Source organism: Eretmochelys imbricata, chromosome 1 (genome assembly GCF_965152235.1).
Source record: "Eretmochelys imbricata isolate rEreImb1 chromosome 1, rEreImb1.hap1, whole genome shotgun sequence".
NCBI classification, from domain to species: domain Eukaryota; kingdom Metazoa; phylum Chordata; order Testudines; family Cheloniidae; genus Eretmochelys; species Eretmochelys imbricata.
This window is the reverse complement of record NC_135572.1, coordinates 168,180,453-168,198,545: the sequence shown is the minus strand read 5'-3', so window position 1 is coordinate 168,198,545 and position 18,093 is coordinate 168,180,453. Positions and strand designations below refer to the sequence as shown.

The 18,093-nt window shown below is 41.7% G+C and overlaps 1 protein-coding gene across 4 annotated transcripts in view; it reads left to right on the top strand.

Annotated features, from left to right (window-relative positions):
- Positions 1-17,520, top strand: part of MAP3K7CL (MAP3K7 C-terminal like) — an 82,103-nt gene extending 64,583 nt beyond the window's left edge. For all 4 annotated transcript variants that reach the window (XM_077819576.1, XM_077819569.1, XM_077819586.1 and 1 more), the window contains 2 exons: positions 4,106-4,221; positions 16,283-17,520. In XM_077819576.1, coding sequence (XP_077675702.1) covers positions 4,106-4,221; positions 16,283-16,463 — 297 coding nt within the window. In that variant the 3' untranslated portion in view covers positions 16,464-17,520. The remainder of the gene's footprint in view (positions 1-4,105; positions 4,222-16,282) is intronic.
- Positions 17,521-18,093: the final 573 nt, after the last annotated feature.

Genomic DNA, 18,093 nt, shown 5'->3' with positions numbered 1-18,093 from the left:
TGCTAATGGGGCAGGTTCATGGTGTGGAACGCCGATTCTGGGCTCAGGAAACAAGCACAGACTGGTGGGACCGCATAGTGTTGCAGGTCTGGGACGATTCCCAGTGGCTGCGAAACTTTCGCATGCGTAAGGGCACTTTCATGGAACTTTGTGACTTGCTTTCCCCTGCCCTGAAGCACATGAATACCAAAATGAGAGCAGCCCTCACTGCTGAGAAGCGAGTGACGATAGCCCTGTGGAAGCTTGTAACGCCAGACAGCTACTGGTCAGTCGGGAATCAATTTGGAGTGGGCAAATCTACTGGGGGGGCTGCTGTGATGCAAGTAGCCCACGCAATCAAAGATCTGCTGATATCAATGGTAGTGACCTTGGGAAATGTGCAGGTCATAGTGGATGGCTTTGCTGCAATGGGATTCCCTAACTGTGGTGGGGCCATAGACGGAACCCATATCCCTATCTTGGCACCGGAGCACCAAGCCGGCAAGTACATAAACCGCAAGGGGTACTTTTCAATAGTGCTGCAAGCTCTGGTGGATCACAAGGGACGTCTCACCAACATCAATGTGGAATGGCCGGGAAAGATACATGACGCTTGCATCTTCAGGAACTCTGGTCTGTTTCAAAAGCTGCAGGAAGGGACTTTATTCCCAGACCAGAAAATAACTGTTGGGGACGTTGAAATGCCTATATGTATCCTTGGGGACCCAGCCTACCCCTTAATGCCGTGGCTCATGAAGCCGTACACAGGCAGCCTGGACAGTAGTCAGGAGCTGTTCGACTACAGGCTGAGCAAGTGCAGAATGGTGGTAGAATGTGCATTTGGACGTTTAAAGGCGCGCTGGCGCAGTTTACTGACTCGCTTAGACCTCAGCGAAACCAATATTCCCACTGTTATTACTGCTTGCTGTGTGCTCCACAATATCTGTGAGAGTAAGGGGGAGACGTTTATGGCGGGGTGGGAGGTTGAGGCAAATCGCCTGGCTGCTGGTTACGCGCAGCCAGACACCAGGGCAGTTAGAAGAGCACAGGAGGGCGCAGTACGCATCAGAGAAGCTTTGAAAACCAGTTTCATGACTGGCCAGGTTACGGTGTGAAAGTTCTCTTTGTTTCTCCTTGATAAAACCCCCCGCCCCTTGGTTCACTCTACTTCCCTGCAAGCTAACCACCCTCCTCTCCTCCCTTTAATCATTGCTTGCAGAGGCAATAAAGTCATTGTTGCTTCACATTCATGCATTCTTTATTCATTCATCACATAAATAGGGGGACGACTACCAAGGTAGCCCAGGAGGGGTGGTGGAGGAGGGAAGGAAAATGCCACACAGCACTTTAAAAGTTTACAACTTTAAAATTTATTGAATGCCAGACTTCTTTTTTTGGGGCAATCCTCTGTGGCGGAGTGGCTGGTTGGCCGGTGGCCCCCCACCGCGTTCTTGGGCGTCTGGGTGTGGAGGCTATGGAACTTGGGGAGGAGGGCAGTTGGTTACACAGAGGCTGTAGTGGCAGTCTGTGCTCCAGCTGCCTTTGCTGCAGCTCAACCATACACTGGAGCATACTGGTTTGGTCCTCCAGCAGCCTCAGCATTGAATCCTGCCTCCTCTCATCATGCTGCTGCCACATTTGAGCTTCAGCCCTGTCTTCAGCCCGCCACTTACTTTCTTCAGCCCGCCACCTCTCCTCCCGGTCATTTTGTGCTTTCCTGCACTCTGACATTATTTGCCTCCACGCATTCGTCTGTGCTCTGTCAGTGTGGGAGGACAGCATGAGCTCATAGAACATTTCATCACAAGTGTGTTTTTTTTTCTTTCTAATCTTCACTAACCTCTGGGAAGGAGAAGATCCTGTGATCATTGAAACACATGCAGCCGGTGGAGAAAAAAAAAGGGACAGTGGTATTTAAAAAGACACATTTTATAAAACAGTGGCTACAGTCTTTCAGGGTAAACCTTGCTGTTAACATTACATACATAGCACATGTGCTTTCGTTACAAGGTCACATTTTGCCTCCCCCCACCGCGTGGCTACCCCCTCAACCCTCCCCCCTCCCCGTGGCTAACAGCGGGGAACATTTCTGTTCAGCTGCAGGCAAACAGCTCAGCAGGAACGGGCTCCTCTGAATGTCCCCTGAAGAAAAGCACCCTATTTCAACCAGGAGACCATGAATGATATCTCATTCTCCTGAGGATAACACAGAGAGATAAAGAACGGATGTTGTTTGAACGCCAGCAAACATACACTGCAATGCTTTGTTGTACAATGATTCCTGAGTACATGTTACTGGCCTGGAGTGGTAAAGTGTCCTACCATGAAGGACGCAATAAGGCTGCCCTCCCCAGAAACCTTTTGCAAAGGCTTTGGGAGTACATCCAGGAGAGCCACGAATGCCAGGGCAAATTCATCCTTTCACATGCTTGCTTTTAAACCATGTATAGTATTTTAAAAGGTATGCTCACCAGAGGTCCCTTCTCCGCCTGCCGGGTCCAGGAGGCAGCCTTGGGTGGGTTGGGGGGGTACTGGCTCCAGGGTGAGAAACAGTTCCTGGCTGTCGGGAAAACCGGTTTCTCCGCTTGCTTGCTGTGAGCTATCTACAACCTCATCATCATCATCATCTTCTTCGTCCCCAAAACCTGCTTCCGTGTTGCCTCCATCTCCATTGAAGGAGTCAAACAATACGGCTGGGGTAGTGGTGGCTGAACCCCCTAAAATGGCATGCAGCTCATCATAGAAGCGGCATGTTTGGGGCTCTGACCCGGAGCGGCCATTCGCCCCTCTGGTTTTCTGGTAGGCTTGCCTCAGCTCCTTAAGTTTCACGCGGCACTGCTTCGGATCCCTGTTATGGCCTCTGTCCTTCATGCCCTGGGAGATTTTGACAAAGGTTTTGGCATTTCGAAAACTGAAACGGAGTTCTGATAGCACGGATTCCTCTCCCCATACAGCAATCAGATCCCGTACCTCCCGTTCGTCCATGCTGGAGCTCTTTTGCGATTCTGGGACTCCATCATGGTCACCTCTGCTGATGAGCTCTGCATGGTCACCTGCAGCTTGCCATGCTGGCCAAACAGGAAATTGAAATTCAAAAGTTCGCGGGCCTTTTCCTGTCTACCTGGCCAGTGCATCTGAGTTGAGAGTGCTGTCCAGAGCGGTCACAATGGAGCACTCTGGGATAGCTCCCGGAGGCCAATACCGTCGAATTGTGTCCACAGTACCCCAAATTCGACCGGGCAAGGCCGATTTAAGCACTAATCCACTTGTCAGGGGTGGAGTACGGAAATCGATTTTAAGAGCCCTTTAAGTCGAAATAAAGGGCTTCATCGTGTGGACGGGTGCAGGTTTACATCGATTTAACGCTGCTAAATTTGACCTAAAGTCCTAGTGTAGACCAGGGCTGAGACACAGAGAGATAGATTTGCCTAAGGTCACATCAAAGGCTGTGGCAGAGCTGGGATAGAGGCTGCTAGGTTTGAAATTCTGGCTTCCTGGAAGTAAATTGCAAAACTCGGCCCCAGATCTTCTGACTGACAGTCCTGTTCTTTAACTATAAGACCATGTTCCATAAAGTGGCATCTGGGGCGGGGGGCGTTGAAGCATGTCTATGAAAACAAAACTATTTAGCCAATGGTTCCTCTGTGTACCTTTTCTAATCTTAGAGATGTTTGAATTAGAGCTCTTCCCACCCTCAAGTCAGATTAATTTTCTGCTTGGTTCTTCAGTGAAATTATAAATACTATGTTTTATATTGTGGTGTGGATATAACTGGTCCCCCAAATTTAGCATTATTACTTCGCTGTATCTGACGAAAATGTTGTATAAGGGAGAATATCCTCCTTCTAATCCAGATTTCACTGATGGCTTGCAAAGGTGGCAAGGAAAATTATGAAAATACTTGAAAGGTTAAAAGGTTTATGTTTACATGTGACAGATGGGAAATAACAGTAATAACATTTGGTCTGGTCCTGCAGTCCTTGTAGTAAATAGATGTTTTCCCTAAATAAGGACTACAGGATTGGACCCACATCATAACTCGGTGTTTAAATAGATAAGATTTTATTTCTAATGTTTCAGTCACATGCAGAAGCACTACATTATTTTTTTTCTTCTGTTTATGAAGCCTCTGCCTCCTTGCCATGACTCTACGGAATCTATGGAGGTGTTCAAACAGCACTGCCAAATAGCAGAAGAATATCATGAGGTCAAAAAGGAAATTGCACTGCTGGAAGAAAGAAAGTAAGTAACTTTTCTCCAAAGAAACCTCAGTATTTACTTATACATTCAAAGGAAAAGAAGTGTAATTTGCAGGAAGAAAAACTTTCATAATTATTTTAAAATTACTACAGAACCATTCACATGGAATATGATTTCCAAGCTAGTGAAGGAAAAGTGGAAAATGCTGCCAGAAGTGGGTATTAAAGAAAAATGGTATTTTTGTTTGAGTAAACAATCTAAAAGCATAAAAGTTCAAGTGAGGAAGCTAACATTCAAGATCTTGATCCATAGAAACCCTTCATAATCTAGGCCAGAAGGTCTTTGTGACCCTATTCCCCTGCCTGGGAAAACTGCAATTGGACAGAGCAAGCCGTGTCTCTGCCCTAAGGTTTGGCCATGACCAGGATGAGAGCAGAACTTTAACTGTTCAGGGCTCTCAATTATGCAACTGTCCATTGAAGGACATCAACCAGAATCCCTTTGTTGGCTGCTTTCAGGACACTGTATGGCCTTATTCACACAGGCTTGCACCAGTTTAAACTGGTGCAATCCCCTGCATAGACACCCTTATTTCAGTGTTAGGACTGATTTAGTTCTGTGTAGCTTAAATTTGTTTTTAATGAACTTTAGTTAAACCTCTGCAAAGACGGTGGGGACCCTCTGATTTGTAATTTAAAATCATACCTTAAATTAAACTATTGCAACCTTGCATGTAGACAAGCCTTCTGGAAGACCCATTTATTATGGCAGACCTACCTTTGATCATTTTTTTGGTCCCTCTCTGTCCAGTTGTTTTGTGTTGCGTTTCCTGACTCCTCTTCGTTTTCTGTTTTCTTTAGCCTGGTGGGGTGGTTTGCCTGAGTTACATTACGTTTATTCTCTTGCCTGGCCTTTCTGATCCAGTTGATGGTTTGTTCTCATTGGCTCCATCTTTTTTATAGTAATGGTTTGCATTGACTTTATGGCATGGTGCTCAGTTGTTGATCACCACAATTATATAAACAGATTAAACAAAACATTTTTATGCTAATTGGATTCTTCCAAGGTGTAGTTAATGTTGACAACCAGAATGATTCATCATTTTCAGTGAAGAGTGAAAGAGTGAGAATAATTCAGTTGAAAAGAATACTCTAATAGATCCTAAATCTACTATACTTTCCATTTCTGTTCTATGGTATTTGGGTTTTATTTTAACAAAAGGCCAGCCATCCCACAGAAAAAGCCCTTTTTGTTGTAGCTGTGTTTCACTAAGCCTTAGATTGGGGTGGAGTGACAGATAAAAAGCTAATTCAAGAGATACATCCTTCAACAAACCATTAATTGTGACGCTATGGGACTTTGGATTTTTCTCAGTGCAACAAAAGCATAGTTTTCTGCCTCAGATATCCCAACTCAGGATATTCCTTTTGAGGTTATGTAAGAAGGTGATGTCTGAGCAGAGATCCAACTGTAAAAAATGTTAAGATTTTAAGCCCCAGACCTGCAAGTGGGTCCAGATGGGTGAACACCTGGCCTTCAGGCAGAATCCCACTGAAGTCAGTTAGAGCCTATAAGGATGCAGGTATCTGCCAGCAAAGGGGCAATCACAGGTCTGGCGCCTCAGTTATTACCTGAACAAACTTCCTACTAGCAGGGATTTTTCTATTAATTCCAATGATTTTTGCAGCGATTTCTTATTTTTTCCTCCTGCATTAAGCCATACAGATATTTTATTGTGTGACAGATATGACTGCTAGCTGAGGGCAGCTGAGAGTGCTATGATATTAAGGATACATTCCAGAATGTGGTTTTTTATGTACTGTTAGAGCCCATAGTTTGATCTTTAAGAATTGTTTTCAGAACAAATTATAATTTCTGTTTTGAGACAAATTGGTTTTTGTGCCTGGCTGAGGTAGGGACTGTTTGGCATTAGTAGTTGGTCAGGATGTACCACCAATGTCAGTATATTGAAAGTATATGTTGGGTAGGAAAAGCCATATTCTTTGTACTAAAAGTGGAGAATGGACCAAATGGCATGGAAAATCCAACAAATCTTGCCATGATTTAAAAGATTATTGAATTTGGGATCCTAAAACTGTAACAGACAGATTTTTAAAACTGACCACCTAAGTTGCACAAGCATAACCTGCCAAATACAAATATGCGTGTGTAAAATAAATGTCTGCATGTCCAAATGTATGGTTGTGTGTGCAAATTTGGATATATGCATTTACTGGGATTTGGGCCACCAGTTGTGAAGGTTTGGTCCAGAAGTTGAATGGAACCGATTTATTGTGAGTAGATCTAAAACAAGGAAAAGAATTCAAAATTAAAATTAATAACATAATATGTAACTGCTAACAATGTATTTTTGTAACTTTAGCTGGGAAGAAATTGAGACTATTTATCTGTTCCACCTCAGATATTAGTCAATCCAAAATTTTCAAACTTGTCTAAACTTGGTTGTTCACACTTGTCTAAACTTGGTTGTCTAAAGTCAGTTACATAAATCCATATTTAGCACCCAAATTATTTCAGTGGGAGCCATTGATGCTTGGCACCTCTGAAAATCCAAGTCAAATATTTTTATATCAAATTATGGATTTAAGTGCCTAACTTTAGGTACCCAGGTTTAAAAAGGCAGCCTTATTTTTTTAACTTTTTTTTTTTTTATTACAGAAAGCTGAGATTAATGTTTTATTACAAGTGATACATACCTGAATGAGCTACACACATTTTCAAGCAAAACACACTTGAGACTTTTAGATTTTTCCTTAATAAAAATCTTTTAAAAATAGTTTACTGCAGATGATAGAATGAAATTTGTCTTTTGGGTGCAGAGTTATGTATATAGAAATACTATGACAATAGGCACATAAAATATGTTTAGTTCTGGAGAATGCCAAATGCATACACAAAAGTATATCCAAGCAATAGTGTCTATGTAATTTCTTTCTGGACTATTGTTACAAGCCTTCTAATGATATACATGATACCTAGATACCATGGTGGCGGGTGCCTGGACAGATAAGGATGTCAGTCCAGCACCTTTTACCAACTCTCAATTCATTTAATCTAAAAAAGAAGGAGAAAAAGATTTTTGGCCTGTTGACTAATTTTTTGGATAGTACAATACTGTTCTAGACAGAAACAGTTTGAAAGTTACAGGGAACAAGATATAAGTGGGGGTATTTGCTGAAATTTAATAGACTAGAGTGGATCACACCGGCTGGGATGAAATGGGATATTAAATATTCCATAAATTAGAAGAAAGGGATGTTTTGTCTCTTCTAAAAAGAAGTGGGCTGGAGTGAAAAGTCTGTCCGAATGACAGAAGTTCAAAAATGGAGTCTTTTCTGAGCTTTCTGAAACTTTACCAATGTAGGGACTACTGCAGATGTCCCAAGTTTACTACAAAATATTATCAAATTTTAACCTACATTTATGGAAATGTAGATTCATAATAGTGTAATATGCCAGGCAAATACAATCCTTGCTTGTAAATATTGAATACAATGAACTGATAAATACATAAATGATTTCTCCCTTTTATTTTGAACAAATAGTAACTTGTGCAATATTCCTCTTCCACTCAGTTCACATTTTCACTGAAAGTAAAGAGATCTTATGTTAGATGGCTACCCTGCCAACATTCTTAACTTCCTCTCCACAGATTAGCTTACCTGTGGAATGCAGAGGTCAAACACTACCTGGCAACACATACTGCCAGGAAGCCTGATGATACAAAACTCTGTGTTCAAAATATTGAACAAGATGATATCTGCTCTAAACAGAATACTCCGCATTGTTACTTCTAAGAAAATATCCGCAGACCAGTAAAGATCATGTGGTAAATTAGCGCCATTGCACAGATCAGAATTTATCAAGGAGGGAATTTAATCACAATCATAAGCATAAATAGATGTCAGTGCCACAAGCACATTTGAATAACTACAGCTGAAAAGGGTTATTTTATAAAATGCTTTCTTCATAACTTTGTTTACATACCAAAGTGACTGATGCCTTACAAATATGGAAGATAAATAATGTGTAATTTGTCTCTCATGTCTTCTCCTCTTTCCAAGTACCTAGAGCAAATGCAGGGCAGTTAACAATCTTGGTTTTCACTTTTGTCCTGCATGCTAGCCTACCAGCCAGTGCTAAGAAGTTAGCACCAGCTGGTGTGTCTCTTTTGGCCTCCTCTGTTGCTTTAGGGGCCCTCTCCTGGCGGCCTTCTCTTCCTGCCATCAGAGCCTCTTCCTTTGCAATGTGCTGTTCACTACAGAATGCAGAGGGAGGCAGGAACACAAAGCTATAAAGAAAAGGAGTACTTGTCTTTTTGCGAATACAGACTAACACGGCTGTTACTCTGAAAGCTATAAAGGGAGGTGATGAATTGGATTAAAACTAACTGCTGTACTCCACAGCAGGAGCCTTTTTGCCCCATTTTCTTTGTGGGTGGGGCAGATAGTAAGAGCACAAACCATGGTACATGTGGGAGCAATGAACGCAGTTACCTCATGAGGAAGAGGGAACGAGAGAGATGGATAGGATGAGGGGAATCAAAAAATGAGAATTATGGGGTAGAGCAAAGGACAAGACTGGGACGAGACATTCTGTAAATGGGCACAACTCTGACTTCATTTGAATTCTGCCCATTTACACCAGCAGAGAATTTGTTCTGATATGTAGGACAAGGGACAAATTCAACCTGAAATGGAAGAAGAGATAGAAAAGGAAGAAAGGGGTGTGGAGGCAAGAATATACTACACTTAGATCAGTGAATGTAATTTAATTTATGTTCCTGTAACTTATTATATTTCCATGACAGATGTGTTAGATCTCTAATTTTGGGTGAAAGGGATAGGATGGCTGGTTATTTTGGGCACTTATTATATTACTATTACTAGCTAATGACCGTGGATTATGCAGTTAAATATTAGAGTTGTCTTGGTTGCTAGCTACATTTTGTATTATTAGCTCTGGCCAGTTTTATCTTTTTCCTCCCCCAAACAATTCTAACATATGTCTGGAGTAAATGTGGTCTAGGATTGTTCCTTTTCTATGCCATGGATACCTTTTCACTTCCTTTCCTCTATGTGTATTGTAGTAGACCCCTAGTTGAGGGTATGTTTATGCCCTGATTTACACGTTAGTTCACTCTCTCTTTTTCTACCACCCCACTGCACCCCCGTCCCCACCAAAGAAAAAGAAAAAAGGCTCCCTGGTTACACAAACCTTTCATGTGGTACAAGCATTCAGATGAACCGGAGATGGGGGATTTCCATGCTTCTATTAGCGTTCATCCTCATCGCTGCTAAACCACCCTTGACATAGATAGCTTATTACCGGCACATTAAGAGACTTCAGAGAAGCAATACTTAACAACTATTTCAAAAACAGTTTGCCTGGGGAACATAGGAATTCCCATATTGGATCAGTTTAGTAGTCCATGTAATCCAGTTTTCTGGCCAGGACCGGCTGCTTCAGAGGAAGAAACTCTGCAAGCAGGTATTTATGGGATAATCTGTCCTTAGGGAAAGTTTCCTTCTAATTTCCCATAGTTAGAGGAGGGTGTATGCGCCAAAGTATCCAGGTTTATATCCCTCCCACAGATCTTGATTATTTTTTTTAAAAAATTGCTATTATAAATTCTGGATATTCTTAGTAGCCATGTGAGGATTTGCCTACACTGCAATAAAACACCTGCACCTGGCCCGTGTCAGCTGACTCAGGCTCGGGCTGCAGGGCTCTGAAATTGCAGTGTAGTCATTCGGGCTGGATTCCAAGTTCTGGGACCCACCGCCTGATGTGGGGTCCTGGAGTTCGGGCTCCAGCCCCAACCTTAATATCTACACTGCAATTTTATAGTCCCGCAGCCCAAGCCTGAGTCAGCTGACACAGGTCAGCTGCAGGTGGTATATTGTAGTGTGGACATACTCTAAATGTCTGCTCCTCTTAGTCTCAGTGATGACAGTGTGTTGCACAGGCTAACTTTGTGTTGTGTGTTACTGTTTTTTTTTAGTCTATTTTCTTTGATTAGTTTTGCATGTCACCTTTCAATTTCGTTTAACGTTTTCTTATCCTTGTAATACAAGAGGGGGAGAATAGAAGCCCTTGAATTATCTTCTCTATGCTGTTCTTTAACTTGTACGCTTTTATCATGGCCCCACTTATTCATCCCCTTTAAGATAGAGTCCCAAACTTTTCACTCTTTCCTCATAAGAGAGTTTTCCTGCCCCTAATCATCTCTGAACACCTTCGTACTTCAGTCTCCTTTTTAAAATGGGGTGACCAGTACTGCAGTGTTTCAGATGAGGCCACACTATTGATTTATAGAATGGCAATATAATTTTCATATTAATTTCCATCCTATTCCTTATGCATCCTAACATCTCGTTTGCTTTCTTTGACAGCTGTTGCACATTGAGCAGAGGACTTCATTGATACCTGTGAAAGTTCCTAAAAATGCTGTGTAACACAAACCCACCAACCTCTTATTCTGCAGATTGCTCAGTTTACCCTCTGTAGGCCTTATTCTCCCCTGACTTGTACCTTGTGTAGTTATTTGCACTTGTGCAAAAAGGTTGTAAAACACTACCATATCAGAGTGGTACACTGGCTTCATTTAATCCCAAAAGACATTTCAACTTGTCCTGCCATGCTGATCAGTGCTCAGATGTGCTAGGACTACACAGCTGAAGCATGCTGTAAGTGGCACGACCACAGGCTCTGTCTTTATATCTTAAAAACCAGATGGTTACTGGTCCTTGTTCAAATATTCTCCCCAAGCAGGAGCCAGCTCATTGCAATCCCTGCACTCTCCTAGTTCCACCTGAGATGAGAACATGGGCAGTGTCCCCACCTTCCCCCCCAAACTGCAAGCCTCAGGCTGGTGCAGAATTTGCCCCTCACGTGTGACCCTGTTGGCCTGACTGGAGCTGCCCCCTTCTGGCCCCCCCCTCCCCAAAATATAGAAATCAAACTACACCCATGGGTCAGAGCAGCCCCAAAATGTTGAATGAGGAGGGGTAGGGCTGTGGCCCTGCCAGCAGCCAGCAGACATGCATGCTACATCTTCTTAAGGGGTGGCACATGCCCCTGTAAATCACATATCCAGAGGCATAATCCTTCCTCATTCTCACACAGGAGTGGGGGGCGAGGAGCGGCTATGCACCGCTCCCATGAAGGGGCAATGCCTACAAGGTACATTCCACTCTAGTATATGTTGGTTTTTTATTTGTTCTAAATGAGCTAGCAGAATTTGCTTGTATTTATTATTTATTCAGAATGAGTGAAATAAAAAGGCACCTCTGCTCGCCACAAAAAGAGCCTGTACTGTGCAACAGCAGGGGTGGTGACAATCATTTCATTGAGGCTCTGCCAGTTTCTTTAATTTGTCTTTTTGCTACTGTAAGACTTGCATTTCATTACATTTTTACCATGTAAACCATGCTTTTCACAGAAAAAACAAAGTGAATATCGAAAAAGGACGTTACAGATTCCCTCATAGCCTCAAGTGTCTTAGCAACATGTTAGAAAATGCTTTATCAATTATGTTAATTTTTAACCACAGTGTAGCTGCTAAAAGAACACACAGATTACAGAATGCTAGCACTGTTTATTAAGCATCCATAACTAAGGCTAGATGGTGCAAGAGCTTATTGTGGTATCCTTCAAACTCTGAAAGCTTAGTTCAAATCCAGAGTTAGGTCATAAGCAAAAATTAGTAAGTGGTCTCAGCCTTTTGTGGGCATTGTAAACCACACCATTCATAACATTTAGCAGTTCCCTGGTATTCTAATCTTAGGCCTTTGTAACAGGCTGATAGTGTTTGCCTGAAACATTACCCCACTCTGTTAACAGGTGTTGATACTGACAATAAAAGAATAAGTAAGTTCTGCTGACTCAGAGGCAGGCGATACTTTATACTACCTGAATATAAGAGAGGTGCAATTGGCTTTCTAGGAAAGAGGATCTAAGGTGTGGGCTGAGCAGTGAGGGAAGGAGCATTAGACACAAACTGTTTGTGGAGAATTTTTGAGGTGATCTTGATTATCTGGGTTTTTTTATTACTTATTATTTAATAAAGCCAAACCCAGGAAGGGGTTATACTCTGTGGGCTCTGTCTGTATAGCAAGTTGGGAAAAGTACTTGCTCAAAGTCTCTTTTGATCCAGGTTTTGCAAGTCAGGATTGATATTCATTTACAGATTTGTACAAGTTTGTATAGTGTCTGCCTACACTGCCCCTGGCTTGAGTCCAGCTAAGTATTGTTGGTGTCTGACTTTCATGAGTACTAATATTTTTCTCCTAAAATTTGTCATGGATTTAAAAGCCTTTACCTTTAAAAGCTGTGCTGAAAAGCAGTGATTTAAGATTCTGGTTACTGATTGCTTACTTTATTCTATCTCTGTTTCATGTAACTGCATAAGTATAAGAAAAGTAATGAAGAATAAATCTGAAGTAATTTACCTGCAACATTCATAAGTTAGGAAGTGGTAGCCTGAAAAAGCTCAAGCCTTCAGTCCAGCATTGCACCCAATGGAATAAGTGGGAAGATATTCTGAGGAAGACCTCAGCTGGCCCCAATGATGAAAATCCTGGAAAGGAAGTTTCATGTAACTAAATTATTAATACAGTTAAATTAATACAAACTGATTCCTCTTAAATGGATTGCATAACCCATACAATTTTTTAGCTACTACTCATTTGCACTTGATCTTGCAGTCCTTAGGCAGGCAAAATTCCTGTTGATAGCAGCCTAGTAAGAAATGTTCTCTTCAACTTAATAGGATAAGAAAAGAGGAAAGAATCAATCAGTAGCATTCTGCTTTTTAACAAAGAATATGATCTGGTTAGCAAGGAGAAGTTATTCCATATTAGGCTATAAGATTTTCCTGTATGAATAAATTGAGGTACCTTAAAAGGATGCTGAGGGAAGAACAAAGAGAAAGAAGACAGTGGCCCCAGATAAGGGCATGGAGTACAGATTTGAAAGACAGTGAGCAAAGTTGTCAGCTTTGATGATCCTACAAGTTGCAGGCATTGTTTTGCCCAGACTGGGAGCTAATTGCTCACAGGGCTATAAATGCTTAAAAAGTTACTTAATCTGTGGGAAGCAGGATGATGAAAAGGACAAGGCAACTTTTAAAGTAAACTCTTCCTGAAGCCAGGGGTTGAACTGGTTGGTGAGTTAAGGGAACGGACTATGCCAGCCAGCTCCTAGTTGGACTTGGAACGTGTCTTAGGCCATGTCTGCACTACAGAGTTAAGTCGATTTAAGTTACATCAACGATCATAAACTGCTGTAATTACATCACTTGTGCATGTTCACACAACGCTCTTTCTGTCAGCGGAGCATGTCCACAGTTGGTGCTCTAGCACTGAGAGAGAGAGCAGTGCACTGTGGATAGCTATCTCACTGTGCAAATTGCCAACTTCTCCCATTCCCAGGAAGTTTTGGGAATGGATCACAGTGCATCATAGGGGCAGGATTACCGCCCCATGATGCAGTTTTCTCTGTTCCATGATTCCAAGGACTTCTCACTGCATTTCATGCCATTTTTCAACTTCACCTGCCTGAAAGCATGGATCCTTGATTGATCACCTGGCTTGTGATGAGCTTTATGAACAAAAAGAGGCTGATCCTGCAGTATTTCATGAGCTGCAAATCTGAACAGGAATCTGTGGTGCCTGCCCTGTTGTGTACCATGGAAAGAAACAATTCAAAATTGACGTGTGTGGGTTTTTTTTAATCTATTTCCTTTGGTTAGTTTTGAATGTCACCTTTCAATTTCACCTCTCCATGCCACAGGACAAGCCTGTTGCCTGTTCCACATCATCCTCCAACTTGACCTCCTCGTCCACCACTTAGTCCTTGGGAATGACTCCACTGGCTGCAGCCTCTAGTCCCCCCAGAATATCCATGGGGTTCTTGGTCGTGGAGGTGGGGTTGCCACCGAGTATGGCGTGCAGCTCCTTGTTGAAGTGGCATGTTTTTGGTGCCGCACCAGGGTGACGGTTGGCCTCCCTTGATTTCTGGTACATCTGCCTCAGCTCCTTGATCTTAGCATGGCACTGCTGTGTACCCCTTCTCATCCATGCCACAAGCAATCTGCTCATAGGTGTCAAAGTTCCTATGTCTGGATTGGAGCTGCAACTGCACAGCCTCCTCTTCCCACAGACCCAACCAATCCAGCAACTCCTGTGTGCTCCAGATGGGAGCATGTTTGCTGCAGAAAGCCAGCATGATCAGCTGGGAAGATGTAATGTGAGCTGTCCATGCCGAGCAAACAGGAAGTGGAATTTCAAAAATTCCCAGGGCTTTAAAGGGGGAGGGGTGCATGCCTGTGTACCTGGCTGCAGGGCAGCACAGTGGAAACTGCTTATCAAAGTGGTCATGATGGGCATTGTGGGACACCACCTGGAGTCCCCTTAGGGCAACATAAGCAAGCACAGTGTCTACACTGACACTGTGTCACTCTAACTTTGTCTCAAAAAGCTGTGCCACTCATCAAGGTGGTTTTATTATGTCTGTGTAGCAGTAGAAGAATTAAATCGGCAGGGGGAGAATTGTTGTGTGTACATGCCCACTGTTTTGTCAATGAAACTTGCCTTTTGTCAACACAACTGTGTAGTGTAGACAAGGCCTTAGTAATGTCATACAGTAAAATCTTATAACTTTACATACAATGTTTCCATACATATTTTACCAGGACAATAATGATCAGCAAATTATGAGTTTTCAAATGATACTTCACAGGATATACTGTGTACAAAATTTATCATAGCCCTGTGAGCTATAAAAGGGATGAACATTGGGGTACAGCCCATCACACCTCCCCCTTACAAAGCTGAAGGAGGGTTAGCCACTGGCTAACCCAGAGGCAGTTGGTCAGGGCCCTCTTTCCTGGACAGGGCACCTGCTGCCATGTTGTCTTTTCCCTTTATGTGCTCAATTTCCATATCAAATTCCTGAGGTAAGATGCTCCAGTGTAGAAGCGTGGAATTTGAGCCTTTAGGTTTGTTTAGCCTAATCAATGGCTAATGATCTGTTAAGACCCTGAATTTTCAATTGAACAGAGTAGTTGATTAATTGCCCACACTATAGCATAGCATTCCTCTTCTGTGACAGACTAATTCTATTCAGTTGGTGTAAATTTTTTGCTTAAGAAAGCAATTGCATGGTTCATGTTATTCTCCCCTGTTTGCATCATCACAGAACCCAGACCAATATCTGATACATCTGTACACAGTTTAAACATTTTGTCAAAATCAGGGCTAGCCAGAAAGAGACTTTTCAGACCAAATGTTCTTTACCGTATCAAATCCTTCCTGGCATGCTTTCATGCAAACGACTTTGTTTAGCTTGGTCTTTTTACATAAATCTGTAACGGCAGAGACAATGTCACTGGACCCCCACACAAACCGTCTCTAGTAGTTTACCAGACCTACGAAAGATCGGACTTATTTTTTGGTTTGGGATACATGCCAATTTACAATAGCTTCAACTTTCAAAGCATAGGGATGTTTGACCTCCCCCTACCCAGCGTCCCAAATAAGGAACTCTGGCAACTTCCAGTTTTACAGAGGCTTTTATAGTTAGGCCTGCCTCTTTGACTTTTGACAGCACAGTTCCAGGTGTTCTTCGTGATCAGCCCAAGTGTTGCTAAATACTGCAACGTCATCCACGCATGCTCTTGCAAAGTTCTGTAAACCATTTAACACTTGGTTTAACAGCCTCTGGAAGGTGGCTCCAGCATTAATTAAACCAACTGGTAACATTATAGAGTCTTATATCAGTGATGAAAGCAGATTTTTTTCTGTGCATCTTCATCCAAAGGGTTCTGCCAATAACTTTGAGTTAAATCAAAAGAATTGAGATATTTATCATTGCTTAAAATGTCCAGTATATCATCAATTCTAGGTATGGGATATACATCTGGTACTGCAACAGCATTAAAAGTTTTCTATAATCAACACAAAACCTTACAGTGTTGTCTTTCCTAGGGACCAAGACCACAGGTGATGCTCAAAAGCGTACCCTGGGTAATGGCACATACATACTTCAACTTTTATCTTCCTGTTTTCTTAATCCTCAGAAAGGAGCTGATTGCCAGGCTGGAACAGGCAGAAAAGGAGAGCATGGATGCTGCTCAGCTGGCTAAGGAGTATGCAGAACTGACAGAGGAGAATCGGACATTGAAACTGGCTCAGATGCAGTGTGCAGAGCAACTGGAAAAGCTTAGAATACAATACCAAAAGAGACAGGGCTCTTCATAACTCTCAACTAACCAATAAGAGGCAGTCAAATCCAGTATTTGTTCTGTGCTGGCCAAGAGGTTTTAAAAAAAGGTTCTGTTGTAACACTTCACTAGAAATACAGAATATATAAAAGTCTATATTTGATTTAATGCTTGCCAGCCGGTAGCTTAATATAATGGATATTTTATCCATTATATAATGGATATTTTATTTCAAGTAAGATAATTGAAGCTAATCTAGCCCCATTATATGTTCTAGTAGATCAGGTTTCTTTTCTAAAGATATTTCTTCCAATTTAAGAAGTTATGGACACACTACAAACTGATATAAATAGTCTCTATGTTGGGAGTTGGACCATACTAAGACATACAGCAGGGGCAGTGTTAATATATGGAACACTGGAACACACTCATGTGCTTCTATTTTAGTTTAGTTTTCTTTTTTGTTTTTATTTTTTTCATGCCTAAAACGTTTGGAAATTGTCCTAAATCTAATCTGGCTCTGGCTCAAGATTATGCTCCAGGTATCTGGCATGTTGATAATGTCAATTTTAGGTTGTTCTATAAAGTCTAAAAGATTGTACTTTTTTTAAAAAAAGTACTTTCATTAAAATAGCACTAACCAAACATTTTCATCAAAGAATTATATTGCTAGCAATCATTTTCAAGTTATTAAATTGTGAAGAAATAGATAAAGTTTTCTTTCCACTGCCGTATACTTGGCTAGAAATTCTTTTCTTTTTAAAATTCATTTGTACTTTTCGGCATGCAAGAAATGGAAAAGTAATGTATGGACACTACAGTGGTGAATAAATAAGACTTTATGGTTGTTAATGGAGAATACTTCAGTAAAAGTACCATATATTTTGTTTTTATTTTGTAGACTGTTTTGGAACAGAAATGACTGTGGGTAGGTACTAAACAGTTCAGTGATATATGAATAACTGAGAGTTAAAATGTCTGTTTTTCCTTGTTCTACTTATCACTGTATTTTCCTAAATCAATTGAAAATCCTTTGTTATACTTCCATTTCTATTCATACAGTATTTTTTTCATTAAAAGTGGATATACAAAAAGGCTATTTTGTGCCCTTCATTTCCTTACTCTTCCCCATATTTTAAACTCCGCTCAACTGGAAGTATGTTACATTTTTGTGAGGTGAGAATTAAATACACAAAAATTAATGTTACACTTTTAAAATTAAAAATGTTAGGAATTGCAAAAGGTAAGATATTCACAGTAACTTTAACTTTGACCCCATTGTTCTTGTAGGACCCAACATTTATACTAAATTAACCTAGGCAACTCTCACTGAAGTTATTTAGCACCAAATTTTACCCCAGCTGGTGCAGAACAGAGGCCTAAAGGAGCCCAAGGTGCCTCCTTACATCTCTCTGCTGGCAAACAACATCAGGTAGCAGCACAGACATGAAAGTAGGTTCCATAGGGCTGCTGCTTACTTCCTCATGGAATATAGGGACAGGACGGGGTGGGGAACAGGCAGAATCTCAGCTCCAATCTCCCCAGCACATGGGGCAGCATACCTTGTACTGGTCTACACCTGGGGCAGTTTACTCTCTACCCAGAGCAGCAGGAAAACAAGAAGGGGAACTGTGTCTGAGTCACAATCTTTTTTCCTGGGATGCTTA